This window comes from Oncorhynchus masou, chromosome 10 (assembly GCF_036934945.1).
Source record: "Oncorhynchus masou masou isolate Uvic2021 chromosome 10, UVic_Omas_1.1, whole genome shotgun sequence".
NCBI classification, from domain to species: domain Eukaryota; kingdom Metazoa; phylum Chordata; class Actinopteri; order Salmoniformes; family Salmonidae; genus Oncorhynchus; species Oncorhynchus masou.
The window spans coordinates 39886291-39905019 of record NC_088221.1 but is presented as its reverse complement, the minus strand read 5'-3'; the positions used below and the strand labels follow the sequence as shown (position 1 = coordinate 39905019).

The 18729-nt window shown below is 40.8% G+C and overlaps 1 protein-coding gene across 7 annotated transcripts in view; it reads left to right on the top strand.

Moving 5' to 3' along the window:
- The first annotated feature begins 1812 nt into the window (after positions 1 to 1812).
- The window catches only part of LOC135547618 (DNA-binding protein SATB2-like), a 127765-nt gene continuing 110848 nt past the window's right edge, over positions 1813 to 18729 (top strand). For 6 of the 7 annotated variants that reach the window (XM_064976783.1, XM_064976779.1, XM_064976780.1 and 3 more), the window contains exons 1-2: positions 1813 to 1951; positions 15333 to 15483. In XM_064976783.1, the coding sequence (XP_064832855.1) occupies positions 1913 to 1951; positions 15333 to 15483 (190 nt within the window). In that variant the 5' untranslated portion in view covers positions 1813 to 1912. The remainder of the gene's footprint in view (positions 1952 to 15332; positions 15484 to 18729) is intronic. The other variant, XM_064976781.1, reaches the window with a different exon arrangement.

The following is an 18729-nucleotide window of genomic DNA, read 5'->3' as shown; positions in this document are numbered from 1 at the left end:
TTGGTAGTAGTTGTGGTGGTGGTTGTGATAATTGTGGTGGTAGTAGTAGTTGTGGAAGTGGTCACGTGGTGGTTGAGGTAATGGTGGTGGTAGGTGTGGTGGTAGTGGTGGTAGTTGTAGTGGAGGTAGTGGTGGTGGTAATGGTGGTATTGTGGTACTGGTGGTTGTGGGAGTAGTGGTGTTCTTGGTAGTTATGATGGTGGTGGTAGTATTGGTATTTTTTTGTGGTAGTGGTGTTAGTAGAATTGGTGGTGGTGATAGTAGGGGTGGTTGTGGTAATTGTGGTTGTGGTTGTGGTCGGGGTGGTGGTTGAAATAATGGTGGTGGTAGTAGTGTTGGTGGTGGTGTAAAAATAAGTGTTTGTTTTGTAGTGCTGATGGTAGTAGTATTACTGGTGGTGGTAGAGGTATTGGTAGTGGTTTTAGTGGTGGTAGTTGTGGTGGTGGTAGTGTTGTTGTTGGTTGTGGTAGTAGTAGTGGTGGTTGTAGTAGTATTGGTGGTAGTGGTTGTTGTAGTGGTGTTGGTGGTATTAGTATTGGTTGTGGTGATAGTGCTGGTTATGGTAGTTGTGGTGGTAGTAGTATTGGTGGTGCTGGTATTGGTGGCAGTGGTGGTAGTAGTAGTGGTGGTCGTAGTAGTAGTGTTAGTAGCTGTTGTGGTGGTGGTGGTGGTGGTAGTTGCAGTTGCAGTTGTGGTAGTGGTTGAAGTAATGGTGGTGGTAGTAGTGGTGGTGGTGGTGGACGTAATGGTGGTTTTAATAGTGCTTGTGGTGGTGGTGGTGGTACTATTATTGCTGCTGGTGGTCTAGTAGTATTGTTGGTGGTAGTTGTTTTAGTGGTAGTGGTGGTGGTGGTTGTAGTGTTGTTGGTTGTAGTCTTATTGGTGGGGGTGGTGCTGCAGGTGGTTGTTGTAGTGTGGTGGTGACGGGCTGAGGTCTGATAAATATATCTGTTTGTGATTAGCAGTTATAAAGCCACCACCAAATGACACCCTATTCCTTACATAGAGCACTACTTTTGACCAGAACTCGTATCAGTTCTGGTCAGAACTATTGCAATATGTAGGGAATAGGGTTGCATTTCGGATGCTGTCTGCTTCTTCCTGGCCTTGGCACTACACGGCCCTCAATATGTTCCATGTTAGTAGGACCACAGAGGGCTTTTAAAGAATGGATAGATGGATTGATGGATAAGGCAGTGGGGGGAGGTGGTAGTACTACCGTACTGTCAAACTCAAAGGAGGGGGTTGATGTAGTGCTGTGTTAACCTGTCCAAGGGCAGCATAGCAATAACAAACAGGAGATCACAGCACTGCTCTGGCCTCTAACCCTGGCCTCTAACCCTGGCCTCTCCTTACCAAGGAATAGATCAGAATCACACCAACACTGCCACACAGGGACAGCTGCAGCACACACACATACACAAACACACACACACACACAAGTATATGCACACACAGAAACACTCAATAAGAAACATTGAAATCCCTCGTGTGGAACCTGAAATGGTTGAATCTTCAACCCATCCTGGGGTTTCTGTTCATCTGTCGGACGCTCAGACCAAGGTATTTGTTCCCTTCATCTTTGGGACATTAAATGTCTTTCACTAGGGCTTGCTTTCAATGATTAACTGCTTTTTGTAGCTTTTTGTTTTTTAGCAAATCAAAGGGATTTACCTGGGAGATTTAAAGCTTCCTCATTGGTGTCTGTCAGTCAATGATTGACATTCTTCATGGCAGCTAGCTCCGCCCACTAAGGGATTCACGAAGAGAAACAGTCTTTTCCGCTTTTGTCTTACCCACAAAGCCATTCTCATGTCCGGGTTCGGAAAAGCGCTTCAGATGCATTTGAGACGGAAACACTGGGGGACGGCTGAGACAGCTGAGACAGTCACACACTGATTGGGACAAGACCATGCAAACCACAAGACCCCAGCGTCTGATGAAACTCATGGTAAGAAGACTTCAACATCTACATGCATCACCTAACTTCACACCAAAACAATGTAGTATGATATAACTGCTGAGCATGAAGTTTATTTTCCCAGAACTCAAGGCTTCCTGCTTGAGTGCTCATTGGTGAGAGATACTCATGTGAGCTCTGAGTCAAGGCCACCAATATTGATGGGTAAAGCGATAAATGTGTGTATGTATGCGTGTGTGAGCGCATGTGTGTGTGTGCTTACTTGCTTATGTGCCTACGAACGTGCGTGTGCATGTGCGATCGTGCATCAGTGTATATGTTTGATGTTGGACCTGTGTGTTGATTAGTTAGAAATGTGTTTGATGTTCTGTCTCCTTGACTTAGTGAGGTGGACTTCAAACCCTATCAGCTTGCCTTTGACGACTCTCAAATGGCTGCATCATCACTAGCTATAAAATGGTCACCCCCAAGCCCCTCCTTCATTGATGAACAGATAAGATTTCCTTCTCTCTCCTTCTCTCTCCCCTTCTCTCTCTTCTCTCTCTCCCCTCTCTCCTTCTTTCTCTCTCTCTCCTCTCCCCTTCTTTCTCTCTCTCTCCTCTCCCCCTCTCTCTCACACCCTCTCTTTCCCCACCTCTCTCTCCCCTCTCTCGCTCTTTCTCTCTCTCTTTCCCCTCTCTCCCCACCTCTCTCTCTCTCCCCCCTCTCCACCTCTCTCTCTCCTTCTCTCTTTCTTCCCTCCTTACTCACATGAATAGTTGTACTTAGGTTGAATATAGGGCTAGTATTCAACCATATCTGTTTCCATGTGCTCTAACCATATGCCTGACCTTGATGTCCCCTTTTAGGCGTTGGGTCAGAGGATAAATGTGTGACAACGGTGTTGGAAAAACAGTGTTTTCAGCTGAGCTACACCTCCCCGATGCTTTAATCTAACTGTAGGTTAAAGAGACAGGATGGAAATGGAGTTAGACTAGTAGCCATACATCCTGTTCCAATATCTAAACACCCTATACCCTCAACAACCAGTGGACCTGTCATTTTGCTGTTGTGCCCCTCATATACACCCATTAAAGACCGCTAACTTATTTCAGATATTAAAATGTCAAGCAAACACCATTCCATAATTAAGCAATAAGGCATGAGGGCTGTTCTTATGCATGACGCAACGCAGAGTGCCTGGATACAGCCCTTAGCCGTGATATATTGGCCATATCCCACAAACCCCTGAGGTGCCTTATTGCTATCATAAACTGGTTACCAATGTAATTAGAGCAGTAAAAATAAATGTTTTGTCATACCCGTGGTATATGGTCTGATATACCATGGCTGTCAGCCAATCAACATTCAGGGCTCGAACCACCCAGTTTATAATGTGCATAATAAACTTCCTGAGTCCTTCATTGAGCTATAACATGCTCATCAAGATAACTAAGTCACTCAGTTGCCCATTTGAATAATTGTTTGTCTCAATTTCTAGATGTTCAAGAATAGAGCTTTGCCCAGTCTGATATTCCATGATTTCTCCTCTTGTTTTCCAGTAAAGGCTTATCATCCATCCCATAGGAAGTAATATGAAGAATGCTGTACAAGTATTGACAATAATGCACATCTGGCATGGTGTCCTTCTGGAGGACAATCCATGTAGCGGGTCAAATGATTCCTGGCCCAAACATTGTGCACGCGCTCCATCCATCATTACTCGACCTCCGCTGTTTGTTCTTAATTTAAGTGGGCCGATCAAATTCTGGAAGCTCGCGAGCCCCTCCTACCTCCACCTCTTTCAAACACGAATAGATTTCTTGGGGGTGTGTGTTTATGTTATCATTTGTAAATCTTACCAGAAGTGGACCATGAGGCACAAGGGGTAGCCTAACTCATATACAGTTTAATGAAGTATTTACAGATCATTCCAACTGTCAAATACTTCGGCCCAATGACACAGTGCAGAGTGCTGACGATAACAACTCGCTTTCTCCCTCCCTAACTTTCTCTCTCTGCGTTTTAGGTCAGACGGATTTTATTTCAGGTAAAAACGTATTCAGAGGGGAAAAAAAGGCGACGAGGGTGCCAGGTTCATGGCATTTAGTTTAAGGAAAAACAATCCTCTTTGTTGCATGTCATAGCTCCCAAGGACTCAATTTCGAAACAGGTATTAGAAGATTACTGTTTTTCTTGATAAACGCAATTTGCACGAAAGTTAAAACTTCTTGAGTTTGCTCAGAGGTTCATATTATATAAAGTAGTGAGATATTAAAGTGAGCATCAAAGTGCGTATTTCCGGATAGGATATCTCGTTTTCATTTTAGGCCTCTACTGCCCAGTAAAACTGATTCCAGGATACCTTGCTGACGTTTTTAATGTGTCCTACATGGGCTTTATGTTTGTCTGCCATCCTTCAACCTTTCTCACAATGAATAGCTGAACCAAAACGTAAATAGGCTATCGAACATGCACAAAGGGAATACGAACACTTATCATTTGTCTTACTTTCATAAGCATATACGTTTTTTTCTTGAAAATGCACGACTGATTTAATTTTAATATTGTCTGTGAAATTATTCAATTGCTTTGCCAAATATAATAATAATAATAATATTAGTGATACTAATAGCATATTAGTGATAATAATTATAATAATAGGCTAATAATAATAGGTGTATTAGGTGTTTGTTTTAAAAATATATATAAGTAATATGATTATTGTGGCAGATGTTTGTGTGTATATAGCACATTTTATGTTTAGGTTTTCAATATATCACAAACTGTGTCTCCATATTGCAAAAACATTCAGGTGCCATTCGTTTAGATTTTCAAAAGAGGAAGAACAACAAAGTAGCTCAGCAAACAAACATTCTCTCACACGCAGGCACACAAACTTTCACAGGCATAAATTTAAGACACTAACAAACCACAGAGAGATGACTGACTATCAGTCTAAAAGGAAAACAGGAAGGTCCTACCTGCTGAGTAAACAGAACATTTGGGATGTTATCGACCATCTCTAGTATTAATAGGCCTATACAGTCACGGGTAGCTCATGTAATCATACTGACAGCAGCGCTGTAGCGCACAGGGCGATTAGCGGAAAAAAATGATTCGGGGCAATAATGGACTCTGAGTCATGACCTTTGTATGGAAGCAATTTAGACTGGGGCTGAAGGTGCGCTCCAACTGCCGCTCCGTCTCTTAGAATGTCGATTAAAAGACACATTAATCCTAACCGGCAACGAGATACATCCTTTAAAAACAAGCCATTAGGCGCGCCTCAAATTCACTCAGAACCTCACTGATCACTTGAACCAGAACATTAAGTTGCACTGTAAGGTTCACTCGTACGCCAACCGGTTTAAGATAGAAAGGTATCCTAATATTCTTCGGGTGAAGACTCCATAGGCTACTCCTGGTCTACAGTATTTATTTTTGTGGATGGTGTTAGATGGGCTATAATCGGTGTTGAACAAGATTGGCAATGGATTTGAATACAATGTTTATGAATTGATCATATCTGTCGACAAGCCACCAAAGGGACTATGTTGTGCAAATATAGAGTCCAAAAATGGTGTGACCACAAGTGATACTGTAAAGATGTGTGCGTTCCCACTCCCAACTTGAATCGTGGCCATGACATGTCCTTATATAGACATTAATTAAGATTAATTGACGTAGGTGACGAATCTGGTGAAAGAAATCGGTGTTCTGCAAAATATGTAGGCTATTTATTTTTGTTAGATTTTGTTTAATTGTCTGTTTTCTGTTTTAACGTCAGCCATTCATTTCGCGTTAGTCTCCTTCCTGTCTAATTATGGGTGATTTAAGCCATGGTTCACTGAGCAGTTACATTTTCGTTAAAGCGAAGGTTTACATTGCTTAGACCTTTTACTGAATACTGAGCCATTTTACGTGAATTAAATTAAGACTATTTTTTCAGGAATTATTTTATTATAATTATTGTTACTATTATTATTTATATTAATAGTCCTATAACATTTAGTTGTGGTTGATGGTATTATCTATAGGTTAATTAAATTATTATAATTATTTGGCTATTGCATTTTTTTTACTAGCCTATTTGCCTTTGCTCTCCGTATCACGTCTTAGCACTGAGAATATAAAATTCCACAATGTTAAAGGAATGTGTGGTCACAGATGCAGCGTATAGTAAATTACCACGTTGGTGTTTGTGACAGCATGGAGCGGTGCTGCCGTGGCCCTCCCGACGATTTGAATTCGCTAGTAAAGGTTTCACAGAGGGCCTTGGCTTGTGGCTTCGGGCACAGTTCTCTGGCCACACCATGGCTTATACTTTGGCCAGTGGACCATTACAATATTTATCGTTAAAGTTCGAAAAAAAAACATTAACTATAGGTTTATCGTTTTGGTTTAAAACCTGTCATATACAGTGCATTCGTTAAGTATTCACAATCCTTGACTTATCCACATGTTGTTACATTACAGCCTTATTCTAAATTGGATTAAATTGTCCCCCCCCCCCCTCATCAATCTACAAACAATACCCCATAATGACAAAGCAAACACAAGTTTGAGATATTTTTGAAAATATATTAAAAATAAAAAACTGAAATATCACATTTACATAAGAATTCAGACCCTTTCGCAGTGATTACAGCCTGGAGTCTTCTTGGGTATGACGCTACACGCTTGGCACACCTGTATTTGGGGTGTTTCTCCCATTATTCTCTGCAGATCCTCTTAAGCTCTGTTAGGTTGGATGGGGAGCGTCGCTGCACAGCTATTTTCAAGTCTCTCCAGAGATGTTCAATCAGGTTCAAGTCCGGTCTCTGGCTGTGCCACTCAAGGACATTCAGAGACTTGTCCAAAAGCCACTCTTGTGTTGTCTTGGCTGTGTGCTTAGGGTTGTTGTCCTGTTGGAAGGTCAACCGTTGCCCCAGTCTGAGGTCCTGAGTGCTCTAGAACAGGTTTTTATCAAGGATCTCTGTACTTTGCTCCATTCATCTTTTCCTTAATCCTGACTAGTCTCCCAGTCCCTGCCGCTGAAAAACATCCCCACAGCATGATGCCGCCACCACCATGTTTCACCGTAGGGATGGTTCCAGGTTTCCTCCAGACATGACACTTGGCATTCAGGCCAAAGAGTTCAATTTTGGTTTCATCAGACCAGATAATCTTGTTTCTCATGGTCTGAGAGTCCTTTATGTGCCTTTTGGCAAACTCCAAGTGGGGTGTCATGAGCCTTTTACTGAGGAGTGGCTTCTGTCTGGCCACTCTACCATAAAGGCCTGATTGGGGGAGTGCTGCAGAGATGGTTGTCCTTCTGGAAGGTTCTCCCATCTCCACAGAGGAACTCTGGAGTTCTGTCAGAGTGACCATTGGGTTCTTGGTCACCTCCCTGACCAAGGTCCTTCTCCCCCGATTGCTCAGTTTGGCCGGGCGGCCAGTTCTAGGAAGAGTCTTGGTGGTTCCAAACTTCTTTCATTTAAGAATTATGGAGGCCACTGTGTTCTTGGGGACCTTCAATGCTGCAGAAATGTTTTGGTACGCTTCCCCAGAACTGTGCCTTGACACAATCCTGTCTCGGAGCTCTACAGACAATTCCTGTGACCTCATGGCTTGGTTATTGCTCTGACATGCACTGTCAACTGTGGGACCTTATATAAACAGGTGTGTGCCTTTCCAAATCATGTCCAATCAATTGAATTTCCCACAGGTGGACTCCAATCAAGTTGTAGAAACATCTCAAGGATGATCAATGGAAACAGGATGCACCTGAGCTCCATTTCAAGTCTCCAAGCAAAGGGTCTGAATACTTATGTAAATGACATATTCAGTTGTTTGTGTTTTATACATTTGCAAGCGTTTCTAAAAACATTATTTTTACTTTGTAATTATAGGTTATTGTGTGTAGATTGATGATGGAATTTTTTTTTTTAAATCCATTTTAGAATAAGGCTGTAATGTAACAAAATGTGAAAAAGTCAAGGGATCTGAATACTTTAAATGCACTGTAAACCAGACTGAGCCTTCGTTTATTGGTTATAACTGTTTGAAGTAACCTGCATACATACAGTACCAGTCCAAAATTTGGGCACATCTACTTATTTTATTTGGACTATTTGGACTACTAGAATACTAGTGAATACATCAAAACTATGAAACAACACATGTAGAATCATGTAATAACCAAACAAGTGTTCAAAAAAATCTAAATATATTTTATATTTGAGGTTCTTCAAAGTAGCCACCCTTTGCCTTGATGACTGATAGGTTTGCACACTCTTGGCATTCTCTCAACCAGCTTCATGTTGTAGTCACCTAGAATGCATTTCAATTAACAGGTGTGGCTTGTTAAAAGTACATTTGTGGAATTTCTTTCCTTCTTAATGCATTTGAGCCAATCAATTGTTTTGTGACAAGGTAGGGGTGGTATACAGAAGGTAGCCATATTTGGTTAAAGACCAAATCCATGTTATGGCAAGAACAACTCAAATAAGCAAAGATAAATGACAGTCCATCATTACTTTAAGACAATGAAGGTCAGTCAATCCGGAAAATGTCAAGAACTTTCAAAGTTTCTTCAAGTGCAGTTGCAAAAAACATCAAGCGCTATGATGAAACTGTCTCTCTTGAGGACCACCATAGGAAACGAAGACCCAGAGTTACCTCTGCTGCAGAGGATAAGTTCATTAGCAGTAGCTGCACCTCAGATTGCAGCAGATTGCATGCTTCACAGAGTTCAAGTAACAGACACATCTCAACATCAACTGTTCAGAGGAGCCTTCGTGGCAAAGAAACCACTACAAAAGGACACCAATAATAAGAAGAGACTTGCTTGGGCCAAGAAACACGAGCAATGGACATTAGACCGGTGGAAATCTGTCCTTCAGTCTGATGAGTCAAAATTTGAGATCTTTGGTTCCAACCACTGTGTCTTTGTGAGACACAGAGTAGGTGAACGGATATTCTCTGCATGTGTGGTTCCCACCGTAAAGAATGGAGGAGGTGGTGTGATGGTGTGGGTCGTTTGCTAGGAACACTGTCTGTGATTTATTTAGAATTCACGGCACACTTAACCAGAATGGCTACCACAGCATTCTGCAGCGATACACCATCCCATCTGGTTTGCGCTTAGTGGGACTATCATTTGTTTTTCAACAGGACAATGACTGAAAACATACTGTGTAAGTGCAACTTGACCAAGAAGGAGAGTGATGGAGTGCTGCGTCAGATGACCTGGCCTCAACACAATTGAGATGGTTTGGGATGAGTTGGACGGCAGAGTGAAGGAAAAGCAGCCAACAAGTGCACAGCATATGTGGGAACTCCTTCAAGGCTGTTGGAAAAGCATTCCAGGTGAAGCTGGTTGAGAGAAGGCCAAGAATGTGCAAAGTGGTCATCAAGGCAAAGGGTAGCTACTTTGAAGAATCTAAAATATATTTTGATTTGTTTAACACTTTCTGTTTACTACATGATGCCATATGTGTTATTTCATAGTTGTGATGTCTTCACTATTATTCTACAATGTAGAAAATAGTGAAAAATAAAGAAAAACCCTTGAATTAGTAGGTGTGTCCAAACTTTTGACAGGAACTGTATATATAGGTTTAGTCACATATAATACATGCATTTACTAATATATATATATATATATATATAGTAAATGCATGTATTATATATGCCTAATAATTGATAGGCTAAATATCACAACAAAAAATCATAGTATTTTATTAGTTTGTATGTTAGACAGAAACAGTAGGCCTATGTATTATTCCACCTCCAAGAAATGGCAATATCAAGTTTTCGTTTGGGAATAGGGAATACCATATATTCTATGCAGAAATTATTTCTACATTATTATTTTTTTCTATTTCGAGAACTTGTGGAATCCATTATGTTGCTATTCCGTAGATCTCCACACAGTGGTGCTATTTCTACATGAAGTGGCAGGTTTTGTCACGCTGTCAATATATACTGAGCAAATGAGACCAATGAAAACCAGATGAACCGGTAGCCTAGACCAGTGGTTCCCAAACTGTGGGTCGCGCCCCCCCCAAAAAACAATTCATAATAATATATATATATATATTTTTTTTAAAGGAACTCAGTCTGGCTTTAAACTTACTCTTGAAACTTGTAATAGTTGAATGCACGTGGGGCGGGATGTTACCCAATGCTGGCAGAGGGGACGAGTATAAAAGTTTGGGAACCCCTGGCTATTTGAAAGTAGTCTCTGAAATTATTTTAAATTGACATTTTGGTTACACTTTTTCATTCCCCTGTGTTGTTGTCCTGTAGCATAGAGGCTTCACCAATTGCCCAAAGCTAAACACAAAACACAGTCATAACGGTGGTATTAATTCGGCATCATGGCTGACATATTCCAGATGCAGTTTCCTTTAAATTATGCTGCTGACTTCTTGAATTTAAGTTTGCTTTGTGCCGGAGGTCTGCGTCAAATCCCCAGATGATTTCCTATCAAATCCCAGCATGGGCTTCGATGGTGAAGTAAATAAAAGACTGTTCTTCTTATTTTGGGGCTGTAGTGACGCAGTGGGCACCGAGGGGCTTAGAATCTAGATACTGTATCATCCAGTAACTAGCCGAGTCTCCGTCAGACAGTACAAGAGGCTCGTTGGAGCCTGGCCATTCGTTGCATTTCGACTTTCCATCAGAAATACCGCTCCCTTCGCATCCCAATTAAATGAAATCGACGCTTTTTGTGGGTCTGTTTGTCTCGATCCCCCCAAATCTAGACAGACCTGTTTCAACTTACCTGGGGATGCTGTGTGCTCAATTGTTCTAACTGCTTCATAATTACTGTCATGTTTTACGAAAGCTTTAGGGATATTTCATGATTTAAATCATGTAAAAGCTTCTTCGGGTTGTTTTCTATTGGGGCTATTGTCGAGATCAATGTTTCATTGTTTCACGGCATTCGGAAGTTTCACGCTTGTTTGAGCTCATGTGCAAGACACACTGCTACTACTGCCTTTCAACGGACGTATTATTTTAGATAACCAGTTTCCCAAGAAATGGAAAACAGTGAAGTGGAGTAAGTGCAGGAGAGATGCAAAGGAGTCACTAAGCAGTGTTAAATTATTTAAAAAGACCCGAATAGACAAGAAATAGCTGCTTTGCCAGGGGAAGTGAAATGCACATCAAGTTATTAAAACATTTATTTGAAAAATACCACAGGATAAAACAAATGCGTCGACTTCATCTGCCTTTAGGTGAAGCGTTGAAACAAATGCGTCTACTTCATTTCATCTGCCTTTAGGTGAAGCGTTGAAACAAATGCGTGCAAGCAGCTTTGCAATAGGCTACATCCAATAGCCAGGTTGCATGACAAGCGCCTTGCTTCTAGCAATTAAACTAATACGACGGTTGTCGTTTAATAGGCAGCCTAATACTCTTTTTGTAATATTCAAATATGTAGTGTAAATAATAAGACATTCCGTGTCAGACAAAAATAGCAACATATTTATAAGAATAGTAGGCCTATAGGCTATCAATAATCATATTTGAGGATAATAGATAACAGATCTATACTTAAATCACATTTTATACCCCTTAAATTCGAAATTCATTCCAAGTATTCTCGATAACACTTGTTTATTTCACTTGTAAGGAAGGACATTTGAGTTTTGATTGCCTGTTCTTCGAGACATTTTAAATTACGTGTCTCTATAGTTTAGTGGCGCATAAATCATGTTTTATCCTTGTGACAAAATTCACACAGATTGCTTTGTAAAAGTGACACGTCGAGCCAAGGCCATTCTGCCAGGAGCCACAAACACGTCCATTTACACGTCTCGTTTTCACGTATAAATTAAGACTACCTATAATTTTCGATTTGAAAAAGGGACATTTTTAGGTTAAGTTAAAACCATTGGTCTAACAAATTACATATGTGCCGAGGTCACGTCGGCCACAGTCTAGCTTTAGGGCCATCTTTAAAACACCACGGGTTCTTTATATAAGCTGAGGTTGGGCATTTCACGACCCAAAATGTTCTCATTGAGAAAAAATATATTTTAAAGATCACTTCAGAAAATGAACCAGGCATTTTACGCACGTGTTAGATATTTTAATTATACCACCCCTTTACCACTTACGCTTCGTGCACACCGGTTGTGTTAAGTGTAGGCCTATGCCTTCCGGCACTCCACATTGCTGCGACTCTGTCGTACTTGGAATGAAGTGGTGTGGCACTGCGTGCAGTGTGTCACAGGCGTTGGATTTTTTTCAACTTGTGTGTTGCTTGCTTTTCAGTGCCGTAGGCCTACCAGTATTAAAACACCGAAGAAGTTGCTCACGTGAAGCATGATTATTTTTGTTGTGATGCAACGCATGGATTGTGAAGACTATGTCAAATATATAATGCCAAAGCAAAAATGTGCACATGGCGTACAGCGCCCAACTCGTTAGCGCGCGCACACACGTTTCAATAGCATGGCATGTTTTAAAAACCTTTATTTAACTAGGCAAGTCAGTTAAGAACTAATTTTTATTTTCAATGACAGCCTACTGGGGAACAGTGGGTTTAACTGCCTTGTTCAGGGGCAGAACGACAGATGTTTACCTTGTCAGCTCGGGGATTCGATCTTGCAACCTTTCGGTTACTAGTCCAATTCCTCTAGGCTACCTGCCGCAAATGTTTGCCTCCCCCATGTTGATATGTTGATTAATTGGTTTATAATACTTTTACAAATCAATTATATCGTATTGTCTGGCCAAAAATTGTTGTTCGTTCCAAGAATCGATTTGAGAAACCTTTATGCACAGACCAGACGCTCGTCTCTCGCCTACGCACTGCTACATCATCATAATCATATTTAATATTATTGACGAATGAGCTACGCGCATTGGCCGGCGTTCCGCCACTGTCCCCTCTCACGAACCCCAGCGCGCATCTCGTGTTTTCTGCACCCAGAACACTGCGATCAGCAGAACGGTTCCAAACCGCCAATGGTCGACTTTTCGAGCTGTTATTGAACCTTTATTACCGTGTTCCAAACCAGGTAAGGTTCTGCGGCCGCACTCACTTCTAGCCTATAACTGGTAAATATTAAATTGAAACATGTATAGAGTTTTATTGATGTGACTTATGGAGAGTTTTTGACAAAGGGTGTCGTTAACAATTTGAGTTGGCAAAGACTGTGACCGAAAAACGATACGATTCCAAGGTGCCCTCTCTGACACTTTAAATCAAGTTATATCAGTCTTGCGTTCATTCTCGACATTCTCGAGACGATTATTTGATCGGTTTTGTCTGAGATTGGACATCGTGATGTTTGCTACCAATGGGCCTCCACTTAAAAAACAAATATGATCCAAGTGTTTTTACAACATGTATCATCTCCAGAGACTGTTCCGTGGATTCCGTAAAGCAAATGGCAATTGTTAGGCTATATCATGCCTTACAAAACACTGCAAACAGTAATAGAATGACCAAAAGTATCGTTTGAAACGTGCATGAAATATTGCTGCATGCGCCACTGAATCTCCTACATATTGCCCACCCTCTCTCTATATGACCCGCGCGCAGGCACGCACGTGGAGGCCCGGGACGCTCTCCTGCTTGTTGCGTCAGTTATTCAGGAGGCTAAACTATGCGTCTCGAAGGCATAAGTAGCGTCGTGTGACCGGTCCTCACATGTACTGATGCCCATCAATGTGATGTATCACACTGTCTTTGCGAGGTTTTGGGGTCGGTTGCAGGTAAATGGGCATTTCCCAGTCATCAAATATTTTACAAATGTTCCAAAGTTTTGACCGTGTTAATTAACACCAAAACTATATATATATGTTTGTTGTGCATGCATGCTCCTATGGCCAACACATGATAGTATTCTTTAAAATACATCTAATATCCAATTTAATCTGAGGGATTTGAGTCTTGACCCACAGGACACAGATGTCAATTCAAGGTCTATTCCACGTTGGTTCAACGCAATTACGTGGAAACAACGTTGATTCAATCAGTGTGTGCCAAGGTGGGCAATGAGACAGAAAGTTAAGGCAGACAGCAAAGTTAACCCTTCCATAGTGCCAGGCTGCCAACCATGAAGCGGCATATCCGTTTTTCATCACCATCACACCGTGTGCTATTGGAACTCACCTTAAACATATCAGAGCCTGAAACATAAAACACAGCTTATCAAATATTTAGGACAGACTGTTTTGTGTCACTCTCTCTCTCGTCGAGGTCGTCCTGACTTTAGCACATAAACGAGAGGGCCACACAAAACATTTTGGCCTCATGGTGTATTAAAAGCCAGTGACATCTGTCTGTCTATCAAGAATGTGGTTTATTATTAACTGGTTTCACCTGACACTCCTGTTGTATTTACACAAGACATCTAATAAAACAGACGGGCAGAGGCAGGGACGGCTATTTCGTCCACGTTTATTAGACTACTGATATCGTTGTTGAGCATGGACTTAAACCTCACCCTTTTCTATATCATCTGCCTGCCAATCTACTCTGATGATAGTTCATCGTTGTTAATTATCAGTAATGACATCATTTGTATCTGACACAGGCACACATTGTATCAGAAATCAAATATATGTGAATGGCAATGGCGCACAGTCTCGCCAAAACTGATGTTTGGAAGGAAAAAGACAAATAAGTGCAAAATATTCTGACTTTTATATTAGTTGGATTTAAGCAAAACACCAAGGAAGGAATAGGCCAAATGACTTTAGATGCCTCCTCCCCTCTCCCCTGCGCTCGCTTCAGTCTCTCCACGCCTCTCTGCCGCTCGCCTCCCTCTTCCATGAACCAGCCTGTCAGTTAGCGCGTCGGTTGACACGGGACTGATTGAACGTGACACAATCAGATTGCTCTCCGCGAAACTGTAACCATTTGGCGGATATCAAGTTTTCTTCAGTTCAAACATTATCTGTGTCGCAAACACTGTGATTTCGGTACATTTTTATTTTGTTTGAGGAACTTGGTTGTTTTGCCTGTTGTTACAATTTTTCTGGTTATGATGATGCGTTTTGTGTTTTCCTTGTTCCCGGTGGTGAAGCAGCAACGAGTTCAAAGGAGGACAGATTTGTGCCTCAGCCTTTTCTAACCGGTGACGACTGAAACGAAGTGCGATCAAACGACTCCAGCTGTGCGCATTGACGAAGTCCTCTGCGCCGCGACACGCAGCGGTTCGAGCTCCAGCAGGATTTAGCGCTCAAGCCAGCCTCCTCGACGCACTGGTCTGGTGCGAAAGAGACACTTTCTCTCTCTCTCGCTCTCTCTCTCTCTCTCTCGCTCTCGCTCTCTCTCTCTCTCTCTCTCTCTCTCTCTCTCTCTCTCTCTCTCTCTCTCTCTCTCTCGCTGAGGATACACCTCTCTCACACAGACAATAAACCAACATTGTCTACCCTTGTCACCCATCCTCCCCTTTCTCTCGGACTCGCTCACATCCAGCGCCCCGAGAACGAAGTTGTGTCCAGCGCACCGACCTTAGCCGATTTCCGCCCGTCGTTGATCCGACGCAGCCCAACCCTGGATTCAATACTTTTAATCAATGGACAGAGCCTCCTCAACGGCCAGCAGAGGTACAGACACGCCATAAGCAGTGAGTACAAGTCAGAGGCGTCCCATAGTGACAAATCTCACCGTTTCCATCTATTTCACATGAATTGTAATAAGCCATAATGCTGTATATATTTTCGGACCAGACATGAGCAGCAGCTGTGTTATGCAGTAATGCAATTGATTATGAGAAAGAGAAATCACGTGTTGCGCTCAGGTGTAAAAAGCCAATCTGGGGTTTATTATCAAATTGCTAAAAGGATCGATAGGCTAAACTATTGGCTTAAAAATTTAAATTTAATTATTAATAGGCCTATAAACGAAATCTATAGCATATCTCCAATTCTCCCAAAGTTGTTTATGGGGAGTTTTTCGGAGACTTAATCCATATAACAATCTATTTGGTCACATATTTCATCACCAGACTAAACGATCAAACGATTATTATAATAATAATTATTATTAATTATTATTATTAGTAGTATTATTAGTAACCTATTATATTAATAGTCCAATGTAATAATATGATGACAATTATTATGTTAGCCTACAGCCGACTGATAAATGATAATATGATTACTAACTATAACAATTCAGAATTATCAAGCAATTTCTATAATAATGATTTCACATATGCCGACATACTGTATGTAGCCTATCATTCTGTTTCATCTGATTGATGTGACTCGTGCATAAGAAAGGTCAGACGAATGTCCCTATGGTAGACTAGGGGAAAACGAGGAATACACTTCTAGCTATGCATGCAGTCTTTAAAAATATATATATATAATTATTATTTCACATTTATTTAACCAGGTAGACTAGTTGAGAACAAGTTCACATTTATAACTGCGACCTGGCCAAGATAGCTTCTTTTTGATGTTTGACTACACTTTTTACATGTAGGATTGTGCTCATTTTCAGTTCGTGAAACGGCATACTTCTTCAGTGTCAAAGTGAAAACAGTTATTTTGATAACTCCATGGTTGTTATAAGGTGTGATATTTATCAATCAAATATACATTATGTAAAACACAAATTCCATTTCTTTCAGTGCTGCCCCTGGTTGGAATGTAGTTTAAAACCTCGGCTAATCAGTGTTCCTGAGAGTTTATCAATAGAAACACCTCGTTTAGAGTAGAGTTGGCCCTGTCACGCCACACACAAAGGTTCATCTTCCTTATTGTTATGTCTCCATCGAGTAAACTCTTTCAAATGACAAATCATTAATTCACTCTCCTGCATAGACCGGGTTGCACGCGCTATTTTAGCGTATCCAGCATATTTTTTGTGTTTTGAATAACAGCCGGAGTAAAGTTTTAGGCCTACCTTTGCGATGAGGTTTTATGGTGTTTATGGTGACTCATATGGTGAACCTTTTTGCCCCAAAAAGATAATCGTTTGAGTGAATAATTTATCAATTCACCAAAGGACTAGGTTAGGAGACATGCGCTGCTCTCGCGAACGTGTGTTTGTCCCAAAATGGAACATAATTCTTTATATTTGTGTGTGTGTGTGTGTGTGTGCTTATTTATTTAGGTTGTCTTTTTCCTTTGACTAATATGTAACCTTATTGAAGATTTGGACTTAACTGTTGTCTTGGGAAAATCACATAATGTAGCCTACTTTGTGAAACTGCGTCATGATTAGCATTTTCTTCGAACTGTCTTGCTGAACTTTTTAATGACTGAATGACTGAGCCATTACTGTTTGAAAGGTGTCAGTTGAGTTATAAATTAACAGACAAGTTTTTAATTTAGAATTACGTGAATTTCCACTCATAGAGTTAATGAAAATGTACATATTAACTAAATCATTCATCAAATTATGTTGTCATTATGTAGCGAATTAGTTTTGTTGTCATTTGTTGGACATTAGCCTATATTATTGTAAACCTATATGAAATATAATTACATGTATTCTAATTAATTAATATCATATTTTAGGCCTATAATAATACGATCATGTGTCTTCTAAGCATCCTAATTAAAAGCTATATGCCAAAACGCGTTGGTAGGCTATTGAATAATAAACAAACACTTTCTATTGATCTGCTATTCCTCAAAAGGTGGCTGAATAATTTTCACATTTCTAATTTGCTTTCCTCACCCTAGTTTGACTGCGAAGCAGCTACGGAAGCCTAAACAGTTTCCTCTTCACCCAATAGAACATTTCGTCACGTGTCTAACTGTATAGGTCATTCCTAAAACTCTAGCGTTCATACAAAGTCATGCATACTATTTGTTAAATTGAAATCTTATCATGTATGGATTGATTCGTGGCTAATAGGCACGTAATGGTATGGGAATATATATTTTATTACCTGTATAATATTCCACATAGCTACTTCGATCTCATCCTGTATTAGGCATAGCATACTTTCACCGAATTAAACAGCTCCATACCTCCAATACTAATGAGAAGAGCATGGACGTATAGTCTGATAATGAGCTTTATGCAACAAAGTTATGAATCCCACACGGCATCAGTGACAGTGGAGGTAGGCGAGTCTGTCTCTCATTTTCACAGAGGGGGTCGTCTGATCCTTTCCTTAACAGGCCTCTCCATAGGCCTACAAATCTCTCTCATGCACAGACCAATTATACTCGTTTTTTTCTTCTGTGAGACATCGTCAATAGGAGGCCACGGGCAACCAAACATGCAAGTAAGTCAGGAAGCGGCCTTAAACGCAAATGTTGCCAATACAATTATAAGGTCTACGTTTCCTCTTGCAATCAATACGAGTAACATGCGATCAGGGGTTGAAGCGATGCTGCATTTCAGACTAAATGGAAAACAGTCGCTCCCATCATTAAGTCGGGGAGTAGCTCTGGCAAAAACGTTTAGGCCAATTCTAGTACAGTAGAGAGAGATTAGTTCTATTGTTGACACCAGTCAGTTGGATGGAACCATTATTTTATTACAATTGTCATCATCGACCATTTTCTCTTTTACATTAACGTGTCTCTTGTATGTTTGAGTAAACACAGCAGCCCAACAAAGTTATGTGCCAAGCCGACAGAAACAGGAATTTGTGTCAGCTCTTAAAATGTAGACTTTTTTTCATTCACACCAGATCTCATTTTGTTTAAAGTTTGCGTATATGTTGAGATTTTGGCACAGAGCTCACATTTTCTCGGCACTAGAAGGAACTGACTTTATAGCGCGCACAAGCGCGTGTCATAACCGAAAAAATAGATTTTTTTTAAATGATGGAAATCCGACTTTTCACCGTGCCTTTTCTCATACCATTACTTGAATTTCGCCTGAGAGTTATGTGAATTCCAAA